General features: G+C 45.0%; 1 protein-coding gene across 2 annotated transcripts in view; it reads right to left on the bottom strand.

The window, feature by feature from the left end:
* TTC7B (tetratricopeptide repeat domain 7B) overlaps nt 1-24,162 on the bottom strand; it is a 2,178,739-nt gene that overhangs the window by 1,030,986 nt on the left and 1,123,591 nt on the right. For both annotated transcript variants that reach the window (XM_069637452.1, XM_069637451.1), the window contains exon 13: nt 17,788-17,845. In XM_069637452.1, the coding sequence (XP_069493553.1) occupies nt 17,788-17,845 (58 nt within the window). The remainder of the gene's footprint in view (nt 1-17,787; nt 17,846-24,162) is intronic.

Raw genomic sequence — 24,162 nt, 5'->3', positions numbered from 1 at the left:
GAAAACATTTTACAAGCTTTGTATTAGACTACTTACTATTTTTAACAACGCATAATCTGCATATTAGTTTTTTTTATCCATAGTCTACATTGATTACATACTTCAGCAAATGGAGGATCGCTTACAATAGAGTAAGCAAGAGGCCAGGTACTAAGGAGGATGACTGTGTGCGGCCATGAATTATAAGGAATAAAATACTCCCTACCATACATATACAGTACTGGGTACTTTATCCTATATATTATTTAACAACTCCCTCAATTATACTCAAGTTACTAACACTGAAAAGAGGAAGTGATGATCTGGCTGCACACCTCAGAAGTAAGTACTGGACTCACTGAGCTATCTTACAGGCTTTATCACAAGCTGAGGGACTCAAAGCCAGGGTTTTTATTAAAGAACACACAACTAAGGTTTAGAGAAGGCTGGGTAATTGTCCTTGGCGTACGTTGTTTCCTCTCTCTCCCCCCCAGCGGTTACATTTCCTTGGCGATCAACTGATTGGTTGTGCTTGTAACACGCTTATCACAAAGGTCCAAACAGACTGAACTTTACTTAGGTGCAGAATGTAACAAATTAGAACACACAGTCAGAGAGAGAAGCCATAGAAAAGGAAGTTCTTCAAGGCTTTGTTAAGGACCAATAGGCTAGGTAGTCCCTGATTCTTGTGAGGGAGGGCATAGACGAGAATCTTCCGCAAAACGCCCATCACCTCTTATTTTGACTATGGCTTTCACCCCTGCTACGGGGGGGTGGGGGAGGGCGAGGGCCATGGGCTGTTAAAGGCCATGTCTGCCCACCACAGTGGGAATGAAAGCCATCCACACCCCAGGGTTTATTCAGGGTCAAAATGTTTTTTTTTTCCCACCCCTCGGCTGATTGACACCACTTGCACAGCCAATCTCCGAGGAAAAAATGAAAAGAAGATAGCCGGCGCCATAGGGAAAAGGGAGTAAGTCCATTTTCCATTTCTATGGCGCCAGCCGGGAGGAGCGCTGGGACCGGAGCACAAAGCTCCAATCCAGCATTTAAGTGCAGAGGGAGGAAGGAGATGGGGAAGGGGAAAGGATTGTTTTTGTTTTTGGAGGGGGGCAACAGGTAGAGGCTCCTTGTTGTGCCAACAAAAAAACCCACAAAAAAAACAAAAAAAGAATTGCCCCACCCGTGGAAGGGCCTCAGGTGACTGGAAGCAGCGGGCAAAGAATATATATCCTCTCCAGCTGCTCCAGCCACCTGATTGACTAAGCAGCCTTCCTCAGAAGCAAATCCAGAATCTAGTTTTAGCAACTGTAAGCAAGACGGAATTTGAGGAGTGAAGCTCCCGTGAGGGTAGATAATAGGAAGTGAGCACAACCAACCAGGGCAGAAGAGACTGGAAACCTAAGCGCTTGTCGAGGCAATAACCAATACATACATCTCAGGTGCAACCTAGTTAATAGCCAATTGTATAACTGCTGCAGATGACTGCGTCAAAACGGGAGGACCCCTGCACTGGGTAGCCACAAAGTAATGAGCTATAAGGATTGACACAACCACAATGAGCAAATATAAAAATGTATTTATGAAGAGTTTGATGTGTTGAATACAGCTGATGCGCGTTTCGACTTCAGGTCTTCTTCCAGGCTAGTATCAACAATTTAACACGACCCAACTGAATTTGTACATCATTAAATTAGTACATCGTACACATATTAGCACTGTATAAACTATTCATAGCATTTGAATAATCAATTTTGTGTAACATGAAAAAGTCAGCCATAACCCAAGTGCACACAGGAAAGAGTGACAGGTCACAATTTTAGGGTATAATTATGACCAACATTAGTCAGAGAGAATGATATAAGTTGCATATGCACTGCATCAATTGATGCAAAAGGATACAAAAAGTTGTCCACATCGTATGTAGGAGACAAAAAAGATAGATATGGGGGGGACCTCATTATAGTAGCATGTATAAATACGATCACAACTCATAGGCCACAATTTGCACAATTCCATTGCATAACAATTTGCATGTGTTACCATTGTGTCACACCAGAACCAACTTTATAAAGCCACTAAGATAGTGTTACCATGTGTCACCAAATTACACCCTTAGAGTGACTAGTTTGATGAATATTGACCCATTAATTATGTACATACCTTTGGATTCTTGTTAGACCCACTAAGGTGGAGTAGATGCTAAATTCCCGCAAGAAAGCGGGAATAAAGTAAACGTAAATATGTCATTGGACTTGCGTCGTGTTGCTGCTATTGATATTCTGATTTTTCTCTAATTGATTATATCGCCACCCTAAGGCAACCTCGACACAATGGAACCACTAACCAAGTTCTTTTAATAATGTTCGCAAGTGTGCAGACATCATCTGAAACATCAATAACAAGGACAATTTTCAACTTAAAAACCTTGAAATTCCTAAAGTAGCGCTAAGCTCGCTATCCGCCGATGTTGCAGCTTGAATATTTAAAGCGATTAAGTCTGACCTCAATTCCCAAACATAACACTGCAAGTGCAAAATGCTTCTCTAATGGCAGCAGATTTGAATTTGATCCATAGGGGTAGTGGAGAAGGGAGAATGAGGGACAAAGTATTAGCCCTGAAAATCAGGCCCCCACAACCCAAACCAGCCAACTAATAGTCCTGTGCATGTTACATCCACTCACCCCTCGTCTCAATGCTTTTCAGCTAGAAGTGTGTACAAACTCACTGCGGTTGATCATATTAGAGCTAATTATGCAAGTGGTGTCAAAAGTGTGAATGGTGCCGTAGTAGATCAGCATGCAATTGTAGACTTACAGATGCTTATCCATTCTCAATATTACTGTTCAGAATTGTATTAAGCCCATAGACAGATGTTGTACCACTGCTGTATGTATAATCATGTCCTCTGTTGCGTCACACCAGAGACACCGCAGTACAACGGCTAGCAGCACTGGCAGGTGCTGCATGGGTACTGAATATATTAACGTTGGATCTTTATGGAATCAGCACAATTACTGGTTTATTAAATTAATACGTACATTCTTTCCAGTTACCACCTTCAATACCCAAATCATTTATGCGTACATGTTTAGTAGCTACCACTTCCAATTCCCAAATCTTTTATTTTTTTTCGGGCAACGTGCCGCATAGTATCAGTAATATATGCATTTGTAGCACGGGTAGTGGTTGAATGTGAACCCCAAAGATACCTTTGGGTCTCTAAAAGGAATAATATCAATCTGGCATTTGGTCGGTTAATCTGCTTCATTAAAGCTTTTAACTTTTATAATCCTTGTTTTGGAATTCCTTACCTCACTGAACAATGTGCAATTCATTGTCAATTAATATTGACACAAGTGAACATGTTGGGTGTACCCTTCGAAGACAGTGGGTCGTGCTGCCATCGGCAGCACCGCTTGTTTCGTTTTAGTGCGCGTAGTCCAAGACTACGTGCCAGAGCCAGCCGCCGTTAGTTTGTATGCACTTGCAACTGAAAAGCGTTGAGACGAGAGGTGAGTGGGTGTAACATGCATGGGACTATTTGGTTGGCTTCTTTGGGTTGTGGGGGCCTGATTTTCAGGGCTAATACTTTGTCCCTCATTCTCCCCCCTCCACTAACACTATTGATCAAATTAAAATCTGCTGCCGTTATGTTTGGGAATTGAGGTAAGACTTAATCGCTTTTAATATTGAAGCTGCGGCATGGGCGGATAGCGAGTTTAGCTCTAATTTAAGAATTCAAAGGCTTTTAAGTTCAGAATTTTCCTTGTTATTGATGTTTCAGATTATGTCTGCCCACTTCCGAACATTATTAAAAGAATTAGGTAAGTGGTTTGTTGTGTCGCGGTTGCCTTAGGATGGAGATAATCAATTAGAGGAAAATCAGAATATCAAGCAAATAAGCAACACGACGCAAGTCCAATTAAATATTTAAGTTTACTTTATTCCTGCTTTCTTGTCTGAATTTTGCTTCTACTCCACTTTAGTGGGTCTAACAATAATCCAAAGGTATGTACATAATTAATGAGTCAATATTCATCAAACTAGTAACTCTAAGGATCTAATTTGGTGACACATGGTAACACTATCTTAGTGGCTTTATAAAGTTGGCTCTGGTCTGACACAATGGTAATACATGGCAATTGTTATGCAATGCAATTGTGCAAACTGTGGCCTATGAGTTGTGATCGTATTTATACATGCTACTATAATGAGGTTCTCCCCCCCCAATATCTATCTTTTCTGTCTCCTACATATGATATGGACAACTTTTTTGTATCCTTTTGCATCAATGTATGCGGCACATATGCACCTTATATCAATCTCTGACTAAAGTTGGTCATAATTATAAACCTAAAATTGTGACCTGTCACTCTTTCCTGTGTGCACTTCGGTTATGGCTGACTTTTTCATGTTACACAAAATTGCTTATTCAAATGCTATGAATAATTTATACTGTGCTAATATGTGTACGATATACTGATTTAATGTTGTACACATTCAATTGGGTCATGTTAAATTGTTGATACTAGCCTGGAAGACCACCCGAGGTCAAAACATGAGTAGGCTGTATTCAACACATCAAACTCTTCATAAATACATTTTTATATTTGCTCAGTGTAGTTGTGCCAAACATTGTAGCTAGATAATAGGAAGGCTTGTTGGTAAAGTAGATGGGAGCTAAACCATGCAGCCACTTAAAGACCAACACAAGATATTAAACCGAATCCGCAGTCTAACAGGAAGCCAGAGTCAAGCCTTACCTTTGCACTAGCCAAAGCCTTTGAACACAAAAGTAAACTCTGGAAGAATGTAAATGAAGCCAACTGCCACATTTTGAATATTTTGCAGATGTTCGAGATGGTCATCTGGAATGCCAAGATACAATTGCATTTCCATAAGCTATTAGCACCCGGGGCAGGGATAGCCAGCCAATCGGGATACTTGATCGCAGGCTGAATCTAACGTTGCAAGCCTGCATTCCAAGCAACCTGATGGCTGCTCCCCCTGCCTGCCATCTTCTCCTCAGTCAGCATTCCCTCCCCTCCCCACACCCTACTGCACTCGCCTTATTGTTTTGGCGGAGGCTCAACTGCCCCCGCTGCTCCAGCCTCCCAGGCCACCATGGAAATAGCAGAGAGTGTCCACTTGGAGCACTGGTCTTCTAGCATCGTAGTTAAATATTTAGTATAAATTAACGGGACGCAGCGTCCCGTTCATTCATACAAAATACATTGCTGTCAGCACGCTAATAGATCTGATACCCAATCCACTGGGCTAGATCGGGTGGTAACAGCACAGAGGCCCATTGTTGGGGCCCTGTGCCAATACACCTGATCCGACCAGCCGGATCGGTTATCATTGCTAAAATATAGAATTCTCAAAGGCCCCAGTAAAGGTGGCCATATCAGACAGTAAGGAGGAGCAAAGCCGTTGAAGCTACCACAATCTAAAAAAGGGTTCTTAACCTCTGAGATTTGTCTGTTAAAACTTAAATCAGCTTCCCAAAACCGCCCCAAATTCTTCATTGATTTAGCAAAAGCAATATCGGTGCTTCACATGTAAAAAGGAGAATGTCCCAGTAGATCAATGAGAAGGTTTTTTTGGGCCCAAAAAAAGCATCCTGCATTGGATACGAAGAAGGCAGTCAGTCAAAAAGGAGAGATCTTCCAAGTGGGTGCAAATATTTACATAGATCTGGGTACAGACACCATATGGTACCTTGTCAGACTGTAATACGTCAGTCAGTGGCTGCTGCTCTCCCTCAGTGGTTGCCTTTTTGTAGTAATAGTCAAAGGTCACTCACAGTAATTATGGTTTTAAGTGGCCTACACTTGTATCTTGCAAGCCATGTTCCTCTTGTGTGGCTATTGTACTGCTCTTGTTTTGTATACTTTGCCTCTGTTTCTCATTCTGGTTAGAGGGTGTCTATGTTGACACTGGGCATCTTGGTGCCTGGGGCTTCTCAGGCTTAACCCCTGTGGGAAAACTGAAGGTGTCTCCCTAGCTAGTCCCTGGGGATCTGTCATCCAGGTTTCTAGGACACGCCCATCGCTATTGGATCCAGTTCCTGGGGGTGACCCAGTGAGGGAGGATTACCTGGGTGGTGGGTTCTCAGGGAGTGGGAGTGGACAACGACGGGTGAGACAAGTTATCCCCTTCTTCCAACACCTTTTCCCCATTCTACCACGTAGGACATTGAAAACAACTGCCCCCCCCCTTTCCTACACGAACACCTTTGCACAACATGAAAGACAACGGACTAACACAAGAGCCGATAACCTGATATAAAGCCTCCATCTCGATCTTCAAAAAGGCTATTATTAAAGCTAAATCTTGCTTTTTTAATGATAGAATACAAAACGCTCAGCATAATACTAAAGAGCTCTTTTGCATCCTGAAGGAACAAGAAAGGACTAACCATACCATCCCAGATAGATTTATCTCGCATGATGTCACCCGGTGCAACGTTATGCAACAAGCCATGCAAAAAAAAATTAGATACCCTCAAGGTAAATATACTAGAGAAAAGTAACAACTTAAAATGCACTAAGATTACATCTGCAGAATGGTCCTTTCAGAGAGCATCAATGATTTCTATATTTAATCTATCCCCCATAACAGACAAGGACTTAGAAACTATTTTCACCCAACTAAAGCCCACAAGATGTAAAAACGACATGCATACTACTATGATAATTAAGACTTGTGCCCCTTCCCCAATTACTTCCATATGCCAATTTGTCAATACTTCTATATCTACCGGCACGGTACGTCAGGATCTTAAGAAATCCTGGGTTATGCCAATTCTGAAAAAACCTGGGCTTTCAGTTGATATGCCAAACAATTATCGCCCTATTACCAACACAGCATTCTTGCTTAAGATTCTGGACCCTGTGGCGTACATACAAATTGCAGGCCACCTAAAATCATACCCCATCCTTAATGACCATCAGTCGGGATTTCGAGTTGGATATGGTACTGAAACCGCGCTTCTTGAACTCAAGTCTAAATTGATGATACGTATGGCTAATAAGGAGGCATCTCTACTTATGCTGCTAGATCTCTCTGCGGCTTTCGACCTGGTGGACCATGATATCATGGCCACCAGGTTGTCTGAAGTGGCCAACTTCTCCCCACTAGCTTGCAAACGGGTTTTGTCATTTCTCAATAATCGAGATAGTAGAGTCTTCCAAGGCAGTGCTGAATCTGAGCCTATTGTTACAACCTGTGGTGTTCCTCAGGGTGCTTGCACTTCCCCCTGTTTTTACAATATATTCACGGCTCCTTTGTTCGCAATTCTCGACCATGAGAACATTATATTTACCAACTACGCGGATGACACTCAATGTGTCATCCCGCTCCATGGGTCCCACAGACTGGATGAAATTGCCATCAATAGAGTCTTTACTTTAATTGAAACATGGATGGTTCATAATAAGTTAGCACTGAACAAATCCAAAACTGAACTATTGGTAGTTGGTTAACCACATACTATTACTAAACTTGGTCCACAGTATGTTAACTTCCAGCTGGGAGAAGAATCCATCAAACCTCTAAAAAAAGTGAAAACCCTGGGAGTGACTTTCGACCAACACTTGACTATGAAACAGCATGTCAGTAGTATTGTTTCATCATGTGCATACTACATTAAACTTTTAGCACATTTAAGGCCTTTTATTTCACAGGACAATGCAGAAACGATTGCGAGAGCAATAGTAGGCTCAAAAATAGATTACTGCTCTAGCCTTTTTATGGGAATTAATAAATCGGAATGCAACAGGCTGCAAATCTGTCAAAATGGGGCTATTAGAGCCGTTATGAAACTCAAACACAGAGACCATGTTACACGAGCGAGACGTGAGCTTCACTGGTTGCCTGTGGCCTCTAGATTTCTATTCCGCACCCTGACTATTGTACATAAGTGCAGATCTGGGAAGATGCCTGGATATTTACAACAGCTATTATCCATAAGAACTAACACAAGATAACTGAGGTCAAATAACTTATTTCTCCTATCTGAACCAAAGTGCCATACTGTCAGAACAACCAATTCAGCTTTCTACTCTAATGGACCCAGAGCTTGGAACGCTCTTCCGCTGGAGTTAAGATCCATGAACTCATTAGAATTCTTTAAAAAAAAGATTAAAGACCTACCTGTTTCACTAAACTACCTTTATGCCACTGATATAATCTCGTGCAGCTCTGCCTCATGAATATACTTCTTGTTTTTTTGTTATCTTTGTCCTATAGTGCCCTCACGCCTTCGGGTTCATGGTCGCGCTATACAAATGTATTAAAGTAAAGTAAAGTAAACTGACATGTCCCAATACAAGGGTCAGGCAAACTCAGGCAATTCACCAGAACCACACACTCCTGACAACCCTTTCCCTTCCCTACAGGGCTAAAAGGTGGAGCATGAGAGCACAGTACGAGCAAGGCAAAACGCACAATGAGACAGCTATCGAAGAACAGCAGTTCAAGCGGAGGAGGAAGACGACGCAAACCAAGAGGGTGACAAGAAGGGAAGCAACCTTGTCCTTTCCGAGCCAGGCCCGTAAAACCTCCGTAGAAGGAATCGTAAAACTGTGAACAATAGCTCAAGTGTGTTGTAGCAGATGTCAATGGTACACTGAGCGTGCCTTTGCTAATAAGCAGGGCAGAGGGAGACTCCTGCTACAGTGGTACCGGCCTTGACTCCAGATAGAAAGAAGGCCAATCGGTTCATCACAGTCGGTGAGTCGAGGGGAGAACCGATAAAGAAACCGAACTGTGTTGAACAAAAGTCGCAAAGTGGCAAAGTTCAAAGAACTGTGAATTGTTAAGGGGAGACCAGCTGCAGAGGGGAAGTGACACCATGTGGGGGCTCACTCAAGAGAATCTGGTTGATCCCGTGTTGAATGAAACTGTTAATACCAGAAGGCCGTAGGAGAACCGACAAGACAGGTCAAAGTGGTCATAAAGGGATCGAACCAAATCCATGTACAGACGAAAGACTTTGACCGACAAACCATTGAAACGCAAGGGAAGTGAATCCCACATCAAGATAAAGGAAAATAAATTGTAAAGTGGCAAGAGTGAAGCCGGTCGAGGGAAGCCAATAAAGAGGGGCAAAGTCTAAAATCCCAAGAAACAGTGTGTTGACAAAAGTGAACCCGGCAGAGGCATCTCCACAGAGAACTGTTTAAAAAGACATTAAGATTCGGGAATGCTAGGCAAACCATATTGAACCCGGCAGAGGGATGCCGAGATTTGATAGGGGTTGGCGCGGAAGAAGGGGAACCACGGGTGAGGAATCATCAGTAAGTGCTACAAGGAAACACACTGATTCTGTTAATTGGAAAGCATCAGGTCTTCAAAGGCAAGAGACTTTTATTGAAAAGAGACTTAACCATCAAAGAACCTGATAGCTGGTAGAAAACTGTTGGCTCGTGCTGAGTGAGCTTGTGTGTGTGGCTGTGCTCAGGATACCCGCCTTGTACCGTGCTCAAAACGTGGAGAAGGGAAACACCTGGCAACCACATCCTGACTTATTATTTGTAAAGACTTCTTTCTTTATTGAAACCCTTATCCCACATGCTTTCTATATTTAGTTGTAAGGATTGGCAATAGGTTGTTCTTAGTATAGGCCCTTTATTTTGACAGGAGGCCACAAGAACTGCCTTATTTTTCATTTGATGGTCGAAGCTTGCTCCCATCTTAGATTTAGGTTAGGCGTTTTCCAACCTGCATACTGTTTAAATAAACACCCTTGAATCGTGATTACTTGTGTCAGTCATTACTATTGCCACCATGAGTTCCTTACACCCCACCACTGGACAAACCGGCTCTTGTCAGTTCTGGCCTCTATGTGAGTTCTCCCCCTTTTGTTCTGTTGGTGTAAACTGGTCTTTCTCAATATATTTATCTTCATTCCTCCCATCTTTTATATGTTCCCTCTAGCCTCCTCGATGCCCTGCCACTTCCTGATCTGATATAATTTCTGGATTAGTTCAGTGGACCACCACCCTCTCTTACTTCTCCTCTCTTCTAGTCTCTTATTTTTCTGTGGTTTCTACTTGTGCCTCTTTGTCCTCCTCCATGTCTCCTCTTGACAAGGCCAGCATGCTGGCCTTGTCAAGAGGGGCCGAGATACCCTCTCAGCTGGGGGTGGGAGGCCTACCAGGGAGAAATCCTGAGAAATTCGGACCCCTATGGTGGTCGGTGGAAGTAGACAGTGCCCCAATTCCTGTCTCCTTGTGCCAGCCCGTTTATAAGCAGTCAACCTTTGTCTTGTGCCATGCCTTCTCGACAAGACGTTTGTCAGCCTTTTTGTATCTTTTCCAGAGACCAAACATCAGAGCACAAAATCAACACAAAGCATCAATGGAAGAGCCCAGGTTAAGCTCCCCCACACCAGCAAAAGAGAGCCTGCAACCTGACCACCAACAAGCAGTTCCCCAGCGATACACTGTCAGCTGTGACAAGGCCAAGTCTTTGACCTTGCTCGAAGAGGTGGAGAAGCGCTCTTTTTGAGAGGTGCAGATGGGAGTCCCGAACCAGTTCTACCCTTGAGGGGACTCAGGGGAGTGATAGCATAGAGGGACACAATTCCGTTTTCCCCTCCTTGTGCCAATATCGGTCTTTGCAGACCCTTGTCTCCAGCCTTGCCTCTTATTTGCATAAACATAAAGCCAACAGTAATGAAAGCACGGGGAAGAACCAGCGAGAAAAGCAAGCTCAGCACCACCCACACTGAGAAACACAAATAGAGCCCAGCCAACTGCCACAGCGCAGAAGAGCCCCGATTCCAGCTTCATGCTTAGCAGAGAAAGATGTCAGCAGCACATCGCTACTACGCAAAGTCCCACTTTGCGGGACCCCTAGTGAACAGCGGCAGTCTCCCTCTTGCATACAGCAACCCAGACCCTAAGAGGGAACTAAGGACAGTTCCCTAAACTTACCAAAATGGTCCAGAAAAACGAACATCAAAACATGAACTGTAGCACTGAATTGCATACGCCGCCATGTCCATTACGTGTCAAGCCCACATGGAGAAAGTGGGCAGGGCTAACCCCCCTTTTCAAGACTCTCAGCCACATACATGCGCGAGAGGGGACGACAAGGGTTGGATTGTTCAGGGAGAGTTGGCCCATACTCACAGAAGGAGGGGTATTTAAATAGGTAGCAGGAAGTCTGAGTTATTCAGGCGAGGTCAGCAGTGGAAGTGGAGGACGACCAAGAGACCAGCAGGTGGAAGGAGAGAGCCACAGTTTGTGGAAGAGAATTATGGAGCAGATGGGGCATTGTCTTAGAAGTGAAAGTTCTGCAGTGTGAGGGTGTGTGCTTATGAGACAATTGTGTAGCGAAACTAGTGCAAGGTGTGAATGTGAGAAGACTGGTACATGGTGCAAGGAGGGTGACTAAGTAATAGTCGGAGGAGGACTGAAGTAGTCAGAAGTGCAATGTAGTAGTGGGCAGAGGAAAGCATAGTAAAGTGGATGGGGATGAGTGGTTACATCAAAGGGTGGAGGCGAGGAGTAGTAGGAGTGAAACAACAGAGGGACAAAGAACTGGCAGGAGGAGTATGTGAGAGGGAGTGGTAGTGAGAGTAAAGGAGAAGAGCGGAGTGGTTGTGACTGATCTAGCCTGAACAACATAAAGGAAGTGCAAGTCACTATCCAAACTCCCTTTACAACACTAACCTTTGCTAAAGTAGGGTAAGTTAGGATGTTTAGATAGCCTCCATATAGGCAGACCATCTGTAGAAGAAGAGAGCGTAGCCAATATGGGCTACTGCTGAGCAGAACTAATCAGCGGTTACAGACGCCTGGATTAGGAAGGCGGTTCATGGGCATGTGAGAGAGAGAGGGACAGTCCTCGCTCCCACATATAAAATAGCACCCATTGAACTGTCTCAAAGACTCAGTGTTTTCTGTGCTATCTGTGACACAGCAGAGAAATAACTGGAGAAAGGAGTGCAGCCACAACACCTATGCACAGGGGTAAGACGATCTGGCTACCACAGTATGCCCTAGACCACCCTGGACTTGCAGAGAATGCTAAATCTCGCCACCATGAGCCTTACCCTATGGGCACCCAGAGTTGGTCCCACAAACATGAATAAGGACACTGGACTTCACGGGCCACCGTTGCTGTTACGCAGTGGGAATGGGAAATTGAAGTGGGTGGGGCTTACCCCGTTACTTCTAATTTTGTCTGACACCTCACTGTCCCGGGTGAGGAAGATGTCGCCAGTCCGGCGCAGGGCAGAAAACTAATACACAGAGAGGAAGGGCTGTAAAAGGAGCTCAAAGAAAGCAGAAAGTGTGTGTTATTTGGGTGGGGTCAGAGGAGTAAGAAGTTGCCAACCAAGAGACCAGCCGAAGGGAGGAAGTAGCAGTGGCGTGTGGAAGCAATTTCGGGAAAAAGTGAGGTTTGGCTGATAAGTGAAAGTGGTACTGCAGTGCGAGTGTACGTGTTAGTGTGGCAAGTGTAGTTAGAAAAGAGTATATGGAGTGATTTTTAAGTGTATGGTAATGGATGAAAGGGGGGTGTTTGAGTACTAGTTTGAGTGAGGAGCGGTAGCAGGTGAATGAAGGTAGCAATAGGGTGGAGGAGGGAGCACTAGTGTGGAGAAGGAAGTAGTAGTGATGAATGGAGTACAGGGTTAAAAAGGATCCAACCAAGTAAATTGGATTTCATCCAGGAGAACCATTTTACAAACGTGAAAAAGTCACCACTAACCTAGCCACATAACTATCAGAGACAGGGTACTTCTTCTGGAAGACTCTGAGGTACCTTTGGGGTACCACTGTCTTAGGAGCCAAAGTGGATTGCAAGCATGAGTACATCAAAATGCAGGTGTTGGATTGAGCCTGGGAGTAAAAGGGAGCCAAAAACCAAGAAATCTACAAAAGTTAGGTAATAGAACTCCAAAAATACAATCCTGCCCAAACAAAGGGGAAACTGGGGGATGCCCCACATGCCTGTTTTGGGCCCAACATCACAGAGCAACTCATGTCACCCAGTACCAGGGTCCGATCAGATCCATCAAACATCCTAAACAATGGGACTTTGTCACAAGACTCATGCAAACATGCTGGAATTAACTGTGCCCAGCCATCATTAAGCAAATGTGAGATTCAACCCCGCTTAATTACTGTTCACTACCTTAGTAGTAGCAATACAAGACAGTGGTGTAGAAGAGTTTAGGGCAGGGGTCTGCAACCTTTGGCTCTCCTTTCTGCCAAAGACAGTATAATCAATGGTGAGGCTGAGGGCTCATGGAATCATGGAAATCTGTCCAAAACACCAGGGGTGCCACAAGCTGCAGACCCCTAGGGATTGGCCAGGAAAGGGCCAGGGTGTTCTGGTGTGATGCAACCCCTCCTTCCACCCCCAGCTATTTAGGCTCCACCTGGGTACTTCTGGGCAGGATTTTCTCCAAACATCTTGATTCTCAAAGTTTGTCAGATTCTTTTAGTTGAGCTGGTGGTTTTGAAGTTTCTGGGCCAGTCCAAGCTCCAAGCAGGTTCTCTAGAATAGCCTTGCCTTACAGCCTGGCTTATTCTAAAGTGTGGCCCATTTAGCTTAGCCACCTCCTATGGTACTTTTCTTACTATCTAGCCTATTTGGCTTGACCAATACAGATGCTCTCCCTCTAGGTCTTCTCTTTCTCTTCTCTCACCGTCATGCAGCTCACATTTTGGAATGCTGGCCTAACACCTCCACATAGGGAGGTTTGTATCTCTTTTTATAGGTCTACTCTAGGAATATGTATCCCAAAGAATGCTCTCATAGTTGGCGCCATTTCCCCATTAGCGTATTGATTGAATGTCCCCAAATGGTTCCAGCCCATCATTAATGGGTCATGGTTCACTAATTGGGATTGGGCAATGCCGCATGTTTTCGAAACGCCTGCCCCCCACATTGTAATCTGGTAGCAGTGTCATGGCAACCCGTGTTCCGGTCCCCTCATCTGCAACGTTTGTTTCCCAGCTGTCAGAGCCCTAGAGCTGAGTGTGGCAGGTTCTTCTGTGTGTTTTCCCTTTGTGCTGTATGATTTTTCTTTTGGCCCCTGTTCACGCCACATGCCGGGCTTCAGAACTGACATGTGCTGAAATTCAAGACCTGGTCCAAGCATGGAAACACAAAAGGGAGTTGAATGAGTTGTTGAATCTTCCACTTCAATCTCTACCATGTTAGACATTTCTTGGGACTGGGTTTCTTCCAAAGTGTAGTACCACCAACCCCTAATATCTTGTTGGACCCTCTCTGCCTCATAACACACATTTTCCCTTGAATGACATGAGGGCTTTTCCCTAACATGGACAAAGGCAGCATGTTTGCGGTGACAGAGGGAGGACTGCGGAAACTCCTGCTGTAAAGAATCAACTTTCTGGGCAACAGTGGTCCAGGGATGAATATCGGTTTCTAAACCATGAATCAGCCCCACACCTCTAGTACACCAGAAGGGATCCAAACAAATTGGAAACACAAGAAAATTATAAACCTCCTTGTCCAATTTTGGTAACGTGGATGGAACGGCAAGCGTATCTCTGAAAGATTGCGGATCCTTGGTTAGTTGCAACACAGCAAAAATACAATTATCCAATGATAAAAGTGACTGTCCAGTCAAGATTGTATAACATTATCTACTATCACAACAGAAAGTTCTAGCACACTACAAAATACAACCCACCCTTTAAAGGAATGCTGAGGACAGACAGTTTCAAAGAAGGAAAAGGGATGCACTCTGGATACTGACAGGAGGGTAGTTGGTTTATAAATTAATCAAAATAGTTCAACGATACTTGGTTCCAACACAAAGGGAGCAATGGGTCGTAAATGTCACTAGGGGGCCTTTGGTTGAAGGACCAGCGGGTCAGAACCACAATGTACCTTGTGCTGTAGGAATTCTTGGTGCTCGACATGGTCGAGTCGGTTTCAGGGCCCTTTGCATCTTCTGTGACAGAGTTCCACATTGGAGACAGCTGCGGGTATCAAGCGGCAAGCAGTTCAGCAAGCGAAGCTGGATGGACGGCTGCAGGCTGGCCTACATGGCTGCTTGGGATAAGGAATCGTCTCAGTGCTAGTCAGCAGTTCTGTAACACTGGTCAAAGGCATCTCGGACGGCTTTAGCTACTGAGGCTTAATGTCAGCGGTGCAGTCGTTGCAGCTCGAGGGGCTCGAAAATGTCCTTAAAGTGGACGTCGGTAGATGCTTGTCGATGCACTCCTCCTAACTTCTTCACTGGGCTTGTGTCATCCTTTAAGGTGGATGGTCCAAAGCTGAGGAGAGTGTGGCAGGCAGATGCCTTGTACTTGGTTTGGTTCAGAGACTGTCACTTCCCACCTTGGAACTTGCTGCAGAGCTTAGCAGGGCACGCTCTGTGCTGGCTGGACAGAGTTCTGGAGCTTCTCGAGGGTCCACTGGATTTGGCATCTCCCTCTGTTCCCTGGCAGATGTTTAGGGGAGGGATCTTGCTTGATTCTTGCAGGTCCTGACCTTCCTTCACTGGCAGAAGACATAAGGCAGACTGTAACTCAGCCAGGGTTCAATGATGAGTTCTTCCTTCTGCTTCTGGTGAGGCCTTTAGAGGATCACTTTTAAAATAAAATGGGCCACATGGATTGGTATAGGCCACACCTACACCTTAATGAACCAATCCTGGGTTCCCACCAACAATATCCTGTACGGATGGAGTAGATGGAGCGGATGAAGTGGATGGTTCGGATCGAATCGAATGGATGGATGGATGGATGGATGGATGGATCGGAATGGATAGATCGGATCGAATGGATGGATCGGATCGAATGGATGGATCGGATCGAATGGATAGATCGGATGGAATGATGGAACGAATGGAGTGGATCGATTGGATGGATGGATCGGATCGAGTGGATGGATCGGATGGAATGAATGGAGTGGATGGATAACGGATGGAGTGGATGGATAACGGATGGAGTGGATGGAATGGATGGAACCGATGGAGTGGATGGAACCGATGGAGTGGATGGAACCGATGGAGTGCACGGAAAGGACGGAACAGATGGAGTGGATGGAACGGCCTTACTGAAAGCCACCATATCACACTACCACGCTTACTCTCTCCTATACACCACCACTCAAATAGAACACAGAGATACTAGGACACATTCGGTATAGCTGTCCTCATACTCGCACCTGCCTCTTACTCCTCAACATCCTAACTAAGCACAGCTAGCTGAGCACACACCGCTAGCCTAAGTGTCTCCTCAGGCCTAACGCAGCCAGAAATCAGTCTGGGTGTCAACCCTCCAGAATGAACATATTCCTGACCTCCCAAACACCACACCTACCGCTAAGTAGCAGCTATCATGCAAGTGCCACACCAGCTGCACACATATCCGGTGCACCCAGGCACCTTACAACTCTCCCTCTCAACTGACTTGAACTACGGTTCCCGAGGGTGTTCAACCCACCAGCACTTTCAGATCATACCAATGATACATAATGCGCTATATAAATGCAAAGTAACATAACATAACATGTGTGAGGTTATCAGAATGCTTTGCAACAGAAAAGGTAAACAGGGAATGTAATGCTAAGTCCCACCCATTTTCCTGTCTGTTGCGGGTCAAAGGGTCTCTCTGGATAATGGTGCTCTCTGTGGTTTTGGATTGAAGTGGCAGGTCTCCCTTGAAGCTGCAGCGAGACCAGACTTTCTGGATCCATCAATGCACATACTTGTACCTTCTGAATGGGGTCTCCCTGCGGGGATGACTATTGTAAACACGCAGTCCCAGACATGACATTTCACTGTCAATCGATACTGAGGGCGGGAGCGGCATCAGGCTGACACGGTGCATATGAAAGGGTGTTGGGGTTTCCTGTCTCCTTTGTTAGCCTCTGCAGCCAAGCCCCATGTGGGCCTGTTTGAATGAAACTCTGATTAGTATGTGAATGCTGTCACCAGCTACAGGGCTCAACAAAAAGAAAGGGCGGATCCATGGAGCCTTTGTTAGTTAATAAGACTGGCCATGGGAAGGGGAAGTTTTGACATGTTGTACTACTGGCTGTCATATCCCAACTAAATATGACGCGGGGGACCGCGCCTGTAGGTTGTGTCCACCCAGAGCACACAGGTCTATACATATGTTGTGCGATGAGCATAGGGAAATGTGTGTGGATTAGCCCCACACATTTTCCAGCAGTTGAGCTACCATCATTCAATTTCATTTACAATTTAAAAAAATCGCAGGCGATCGCACACCCATCGTGCGGATGGTTGAATTTCTCACGCCTGGGCATCACCCATGTACCACCACCAGGCTTTGTATCACGGAGCAGGAGGCTATCCCTACCCCTCCTGATGTTCCCCAGTTCCCACACAGGGCGATATACAGGTGACTTCATCACAGCAGTCAAGTTGCAAATGCTGGCCTTTCACTTTTCTGCACACAAGATGGGAGCAAGCAGGATCCACAGAGAGACAGATTGTGGTAGGGGGCAGGCATTTGACTGGATAAGGTGGGACAGCAATGGTGCATTTGGTTTAAAAAGTACAAACCTAGCTCCAATTATATTGTACCCCTTATGCACTGCATAATAAAATGTACATTACCCCAATTAGTCTTAACAACCCAATGCTATCCGAATGCACAGAAAAACATTGCAATGATTTAAGACCCTCATTCAAGAATAATTATGCAAATAATTAGGTACAGACGACAGATTTGACACCCAAAATTGACATACTGTTTAAATAAGGAGGATACATCTCTTCAGGCATCATGTCACTGTACAAGCCACCAAAAGCAGAAACAAGGCTTTGTACCTACCTCTGAAAAGCAAGAAGCGCTTTCCTCTGCAGGTCCTCTTGCATCCCTCGCAAGGAAGCTGCAGAAAGAAAAAACATTACTGACTGGAAGGAACTTACTTGTCAGGTTCAATAAACTATGCACAAACACCCTGGGATTAGTTCATAAACGCTCAGCCAGCATAGACCACTTAAGACCTGCCACATCTGTGATTGGATTCAATAGACCAAACAAACACAGAAACTTAAGTGTATTTGTGTTTTATGAAGGAACTTTTACAAAAATGGCAAAATAATAAATGGGGTCCTTATAAAGTAAAATGGAAATGTAAGAATTAGTCTGGTGGCTTTGGCCAATTAGGAATTCAGAGAAAACCAAAAGTTCAAGCAGGCTTCTCTCCAGCGTCACAATGTTCCAGGGTTCTCATCCCAGAAACATACATACCATCATTCAATTTCATTTACAATTTCAAAAAATCCAAACATGTCTTAACAAAGTCTCCGGTTTTCCCAGTGCCTGGCAACTGCCTTCTACCGGGGTTCTTTGGCAATCCTCAGCCAGCACTGGTTTCACAGGGCGGTCACAGATCTTCTTTCTCCTCTTTGACCTAGTCTGGTTAGTGCGTGGTCTGTTAGTTATCTCCGGGATCCCATCTGTCTGTTTCTCAAGGTGGTCTGCCACATTGAGAATGTTGCAGTGCTGTGTCAAGGGAAGTGGGCTCCTGGGTCCAGAGAGTGGCAACTCCTAAAGTCCGGGAAGTCAACTAGGGTGACCTTGGCAGGATAAGACTGCGTTCACTACTTTGCGGTCTACTTGTTGACTTTTACTGCAAATTTTTATTCCCAGTAAATGGTCTCTCCTTTACGCTAGCCAACCTATTTCAGTCGCTCTATTCTCTGGTCTTCCTCACTTTCTCTATATTCTATAACTTCTTCCTTGCCCAGTGATTCCTCCTCTACCGCTCGACTCTTCCCATCCCCCCTTCTTCACACCTTTGGGTAATGCTTTACTTCTGGCTACTTTTACCCTCAACTCCTTTTCCAATTCCTCTTTGTCGCCTAAATTTAGCTCTTGCTCTCCTGATTCCTATTGTTTATCAATTCGTGCAGCAACTCGTTATCTCTTTGTTTAAATTCTTTATCCCTCCATAAGCGCCTCATGTCTTTACTCTCTTTACCTCTTTTCAACCCATGGGCAGCTTTCACCTCCTAATGTTCAAATCTACAGTCTCTACACAGTCTCCCAGCATGATCGCCCCATTGGGCAATGTAAGGAAGACATGGTATCAAGAATAGACCTACACAAGTGATCACAGTTCAAGGGTGTTTATTAAGTTGAATATGTAGGTTGGAAAAACACCTAATCTAAACCTAAAGCTAAGAGGGGTGCAAGCTACGACCATCAAATGAAAATAAGGCAGTTGTGGTGGTGTCTTGTCAAATAAAAGGGCCTATACAAAATACATGTTTCCAATCATTACAACTAAATACCAAAAGGGTGTGGGATAAGGTTCACAAGAAAGAAAAGAAGTGCGCTCAAATAATAAGTCAGGATGGAGTAACCAGGGATCTCCCTTCCCCACGTTTTGAGCACAGAATAAAGTAGGACTCCTGCACAAAACGACAGTTCCTTTCTTCTGCTATCAGGACCTTCAATGGTGAAGTCTCTATTCTCTTAAAAGTCTCTTGCCTACTGGCCACCAGGGGGCGCAGAGACGAACATGGTCCCTGCATGAGCTCCGCCGCCGCGGCCCCGTTAAGTGGGTTGAGCCCCCACATAACGCCCCTCCCCCGTACCGGATGCAATCGAGCAACTGACACAGTAAGGTCCCCCTGTCCATCGACCGAAGTCCCGAAAAGAAAATCGGTTCAGAATTTGTCCCAAAATCACCCCTGAAGCACAGGCCCCTCCCCTCCCCGGCTCGGCAAAGCTCCAAGAAACTTTCACGTGCGGTGTGACACAGAGCAACTGCCGAACCGGATTACAGGCTGAGAAGCGGCTTTCGCAGCACAAACAATACAAGAATTCCAGATGAGAGAGCAGGCGGAGGAAAGAAACGTTCTCACACGCCAGGTACCCAGCGGTTCAGGACTGCGACCCGCCTCGAATGTAGCAGAAAATCAACGAAGGATGAACGCCAGCTGAGTGCATCTCCCCAGAGGCAGCAACTGGGAAGAAGAGCCATCGGACAACGCGTCCTGTCGTGAAAGGGGCCCCTAGGGGTCCCTTACCTAAATGGAAACAAGGCGAGTTACCACACACGATAGATACGCCAGACACGAGGTTGTATTCCCGAAGCTAGGGTTTATTGCATAGCAAAAGTCTCAATTGGCCAACTCGGTCTCACGCCCCACGACGTGTATCTCTAGACCTCGAGGGACGCAAGAGAGTGAATTACGTACATCAGTTACATATATACAAAATGTATATCAAACAATCAACTATGACATGTTTAACACCCCCCTTTATTGGGTTTCTTTGAACTTGGTGTGATGATGGAAATTTTCGACAACTATGACACCTTCAAACATCTATTCTAGTAACAATTTGCAATTTGTGAGTGCGGAGGCATGTTTCAGTTGTTGAACAGAACACAGTGCTTCTGTTCTTGGAAGCGTGCTACATACGGGGGAGAGTTGCAATCCAGACCTTGCTATCTATGAGGTGTTATTCGTGTCCTGGGAGCCGACACGCTCTAACGGGGCTCAGCAAAGGGGGCCGTAAGAAGAGCATAATTCAAGCCTTTAGCTGCTTTATTCTAACATATTCTACCATATAACGAGACTGGCTGGCAGCTGCGAAATGATTAAATGCCCTGCAGCTCTGTTTCAAGGCTACATTCGGGAAGGAGCCAGGCATTCTTCCTGGTGCTGCCTACGTTGTGTTTCAACAAACTCTTGTTCTCCTCGCGGCCCTGCGGCCTTGTCCTTTTACGTGCAGACAACAATGATTTACAGTCGAGCATTGTAAGCGGAAAATGTACTGCGAAGCAATAAGAACAGAAAGCAATGAGCAATGGTTAGAAAACAAAATGCCGATTCTTGTTACATCAAAATGGCCGTTCATTGGCAAACTCGAAAACCTATATTCTGTCATATCGTCCATGAGACGGTTGGCCCACGGCCATCAAAATACGTTTGCGGTCACACACTAGAGGTATCCATTTTTCTAGACTGACAAACCCTCCTTTGGCCGTATGCCAAACGTCTCATCTATTTATTGAAACCTCCTCTAGTGATGATGAGTCTGAAGTACTTATGTCTGAATTTTGCATTCTATCGTAAACATCATCGTCTTCATCAATATCTATTGCCATCAGTTCTTTTACTGTTTTCATCTCATTTGCGTCTTGGTCAGCTCGACCATGAGTTTGTTTTTTTCTTGTCATCATATGCATACATCCCTCCGTACATCCCTCAGTTACCTCAGCGCAAACTATTGGTAGGCAGTGTATGCAACAACAGCACGTTCTGAATATTCCAAACACCACTACCAATATTGAAATCAACTTCCATCCCCAAGAACGCAGTATTCCCCAAAACCAAGACCCTATTCCCCAGCTTCCTTCTTCAGTAGGGAGTTCGGAGCTTAGGACATGCATTTTCTTTATCGCTTCAAAGATCGTAGGGGAATAGTCATCGACATATACACAACACGCTGATCCCACTATTTTGCAAATTCCCCCACGATCAACCAGGATCACATCGAGAGCCATTCTATTTTGCAGCGTCATTAACCCGATTCCTCTTTCTTCCGACGTCATGTTAAATAATATATCTGTCATGGTGTTTATGGTATTTTTTAGTATTCTGGACAGCTGCCTTATATTATAGGAGTTCACTATCTGCCCTAAGAATGGAATGAATGATTTTGCTACATCAGTTGCTATCAAAACACCCTTGTCAGTCCTTTTGACTCTGGTTCTGGATAGTCTGGCCATGTCTGCTGTTTCTAAGAGGAATACTCCTGGGAACAGTAGACCTAGTTAACATGTACCTCCCCAGTTTCTGGGCAACCAAGGATATGCTTTCTCTCCACATATAAAATAAACTGGATCTCCCACATATACTGGTTCTATTTCCCATTTCAATGCCACTGTATTCATGCACCCAGTATATGTTCCAACTGAAAAAGAGCCTTTCTTTTTTAGACAAAAAGGGACAGTTTGTGGGCTATAATTCACTGTGTAACATGGGGGGATTGCATCTTTGTCCCCTTCTGTTCTTACACGAAACGTCAGTACAGATGTTTTTTGTGGTGGGGACAATCTATCTCGTCTATTTTGCCGTGTTATCTTTCGCGTACTTTTCCTCGTGGGCTCTGGGGCCATTACTTGTGCTTTATGGAATATGGAACAACCCACAGGTTTCATTATTATTTCCTCAAACTCATTCATGTTGGTTCTGTCTAATTGACCCGTACTACTCTCATTCCATTTCCCATAGAACATTGCACCTAAAGATGCACTACATGCAGAACTTAATGGTAATGGCTGTACATACCACCCTATTCCTTTCCCAGCATGCTGTGGTAAATGGGCACATACCCAGCAATTTGTTTTCTTCAGAATTGCATGTGTCATGTTCATGATTAATAACAACGTGTTATACCCGAAACCTTCCCTGTGTCTTTCTTCCATTGGGGGCAGGGTATAAGTAATCACCTGAACCGGGCTTTCAGTAGTGGATATATTAACTATTGGTAAAAACATTTCTAATGGATGTATCGATTCCACATACCATAATATTAGGGCTGTCGTTATTGGTGCTACCACGCTCATAAAGCACATAATTATTGTCAGCGCCAGCATTATATTCGTTTTACCATGCGTTTTTCGTTAAGCTTACAGTCTTTATAATTGACTCATTCTCAGCAGTGGTGCAGGAGGAGGCTGGAGCCGGTCCCGACATGTTTCTCATCGTCCTTCTTCCTTATTACAGTTCGTCGTGGATATCTCTCTTCGTCGCGCTTGCTCCAATGTCAATAAGTTCAACGGAATTGTCACAGTTCAGTTCTGCCAGTCCTTTATAGCCTGGATTTTCTTATTTATTTTTAGGCAAGATCACTTGTCCTTTCTCATACTGCTCAGAGGACTTTCGATCAGTTATCTTTTGCCTTAGTACCATGTCCTCCCAGCTTGTCCGCTCTGGTTCCTGACACATGTACTTTTTATGATCGCACCCAGGAGCCGCAAGTCTTGAATTGTCCGACCTGCACAATTCTCACGCTTCTCTCCTCTACACCTCTAGTTCCTTCTCCGTCCATGAGCAGAACCAGAAGTTGACATAAACACCAAAGAACTGTGGATCACTTTGTCTTTTGAGGCCGCAATTTGTATCGCCTCACTCCTGGTATCGTGTGATCCGTGAACAGTGCCGGTGCACTTCCAGATTCAGGCTCAAAGTCAGCCTGTGGCGTTACTGCAGGTGCTGGTGTGCCCCACGCCAGTGATGCAGATTCGGTCTTTGGCGTGCTGGCAAGTGCTGGTGGGCGCCAAAGGGGTACACTATTTGTTTCTGCTGGTATTTGCAAGGCAGATTTCGTGTCGGCCAACAGTGATGTTGATTCTGCTGGGCAACGTTGGGGCACTCTTTACCCTTCCCCCTTTTTGGCAATCGTCTCAGGCTTTGTTTCGAGTTTCACTTATTGTTTGGGCAGATTTGGTGGCTGCTTACTGGCAACAGTTTCTTCCGTTTCTGGGACAGCTTTCTCTTTCCGGTCATCTGGGTCAGGCAAGTCTTTCAGTGAAGTTGGAATCTTTTTGGCATGGGTGGCATGGATCCACGACTTCCGTCCATCCACCCGTATCGCCGTCTGCGTTGCCAAGAGTACTTGATAGGGGCCGCGCCACCTGGGTGCTAATGATGACTTTCTTTCAAAATTATTTAGCAGCACCCAGTCTCCTGGCTCCAGCGCGTGCCCCGGACCGGTGTATCTCAATGGTAATGCCTCCTGTACCTGCTGATGAATCAAACACAATTTCTGCATTAAAAGGCCACAATAAGTGCTAAGAACAGGATGTTCTACCTCACTAAGTCGTTTTGGCTGTGGTGCGCACCATACATTTGCCGGCCTCCCCATTACGATTTTGTAAGGGGAGAGCCCAGTTTTAGCCTGTACAGACGTACGGATGCATAGTAGTGCTATTGGTAATGCATCCACCCAACTCAACTTGCTTCCCGCACATATTTTACTGATTTTTGATTTGAGAATCCCGTTGTACCTCTCCACAAGACTGGCTGAACTCGGATGCCTTGAACTATGGAATCTCTTATCAATCTGAAGACCGACCATATCTGTAACACCACTGTACCCACAAAATGTGGGCCATTATCAGACCATAAGGCACGGGGCAAGCCAAATCTGGAAAAGTATTCCTTAAGCATTACTTTTGCC

The sequence above is a fragment of the Ambystoma mexicanum genome, chromosome 14, assembly GCF_040938575.1.
Source record: "Ambystoma mexicanum isolate Mex_15411 chromosome 14, UKY_AmexF1_1, whole genome shotgun sequence".
NCBI lineage: Eukaryota > Metazoa > Chordata > Amphibia > Caudata > Ambystomatidae > Ambystoma > Ambystoma mexicanum.
The sequence above is the reverse complement of the archived record's forward strand: the minus strand, read 5'-3'. Positions and strand labels throughout refer to the sequence as shown.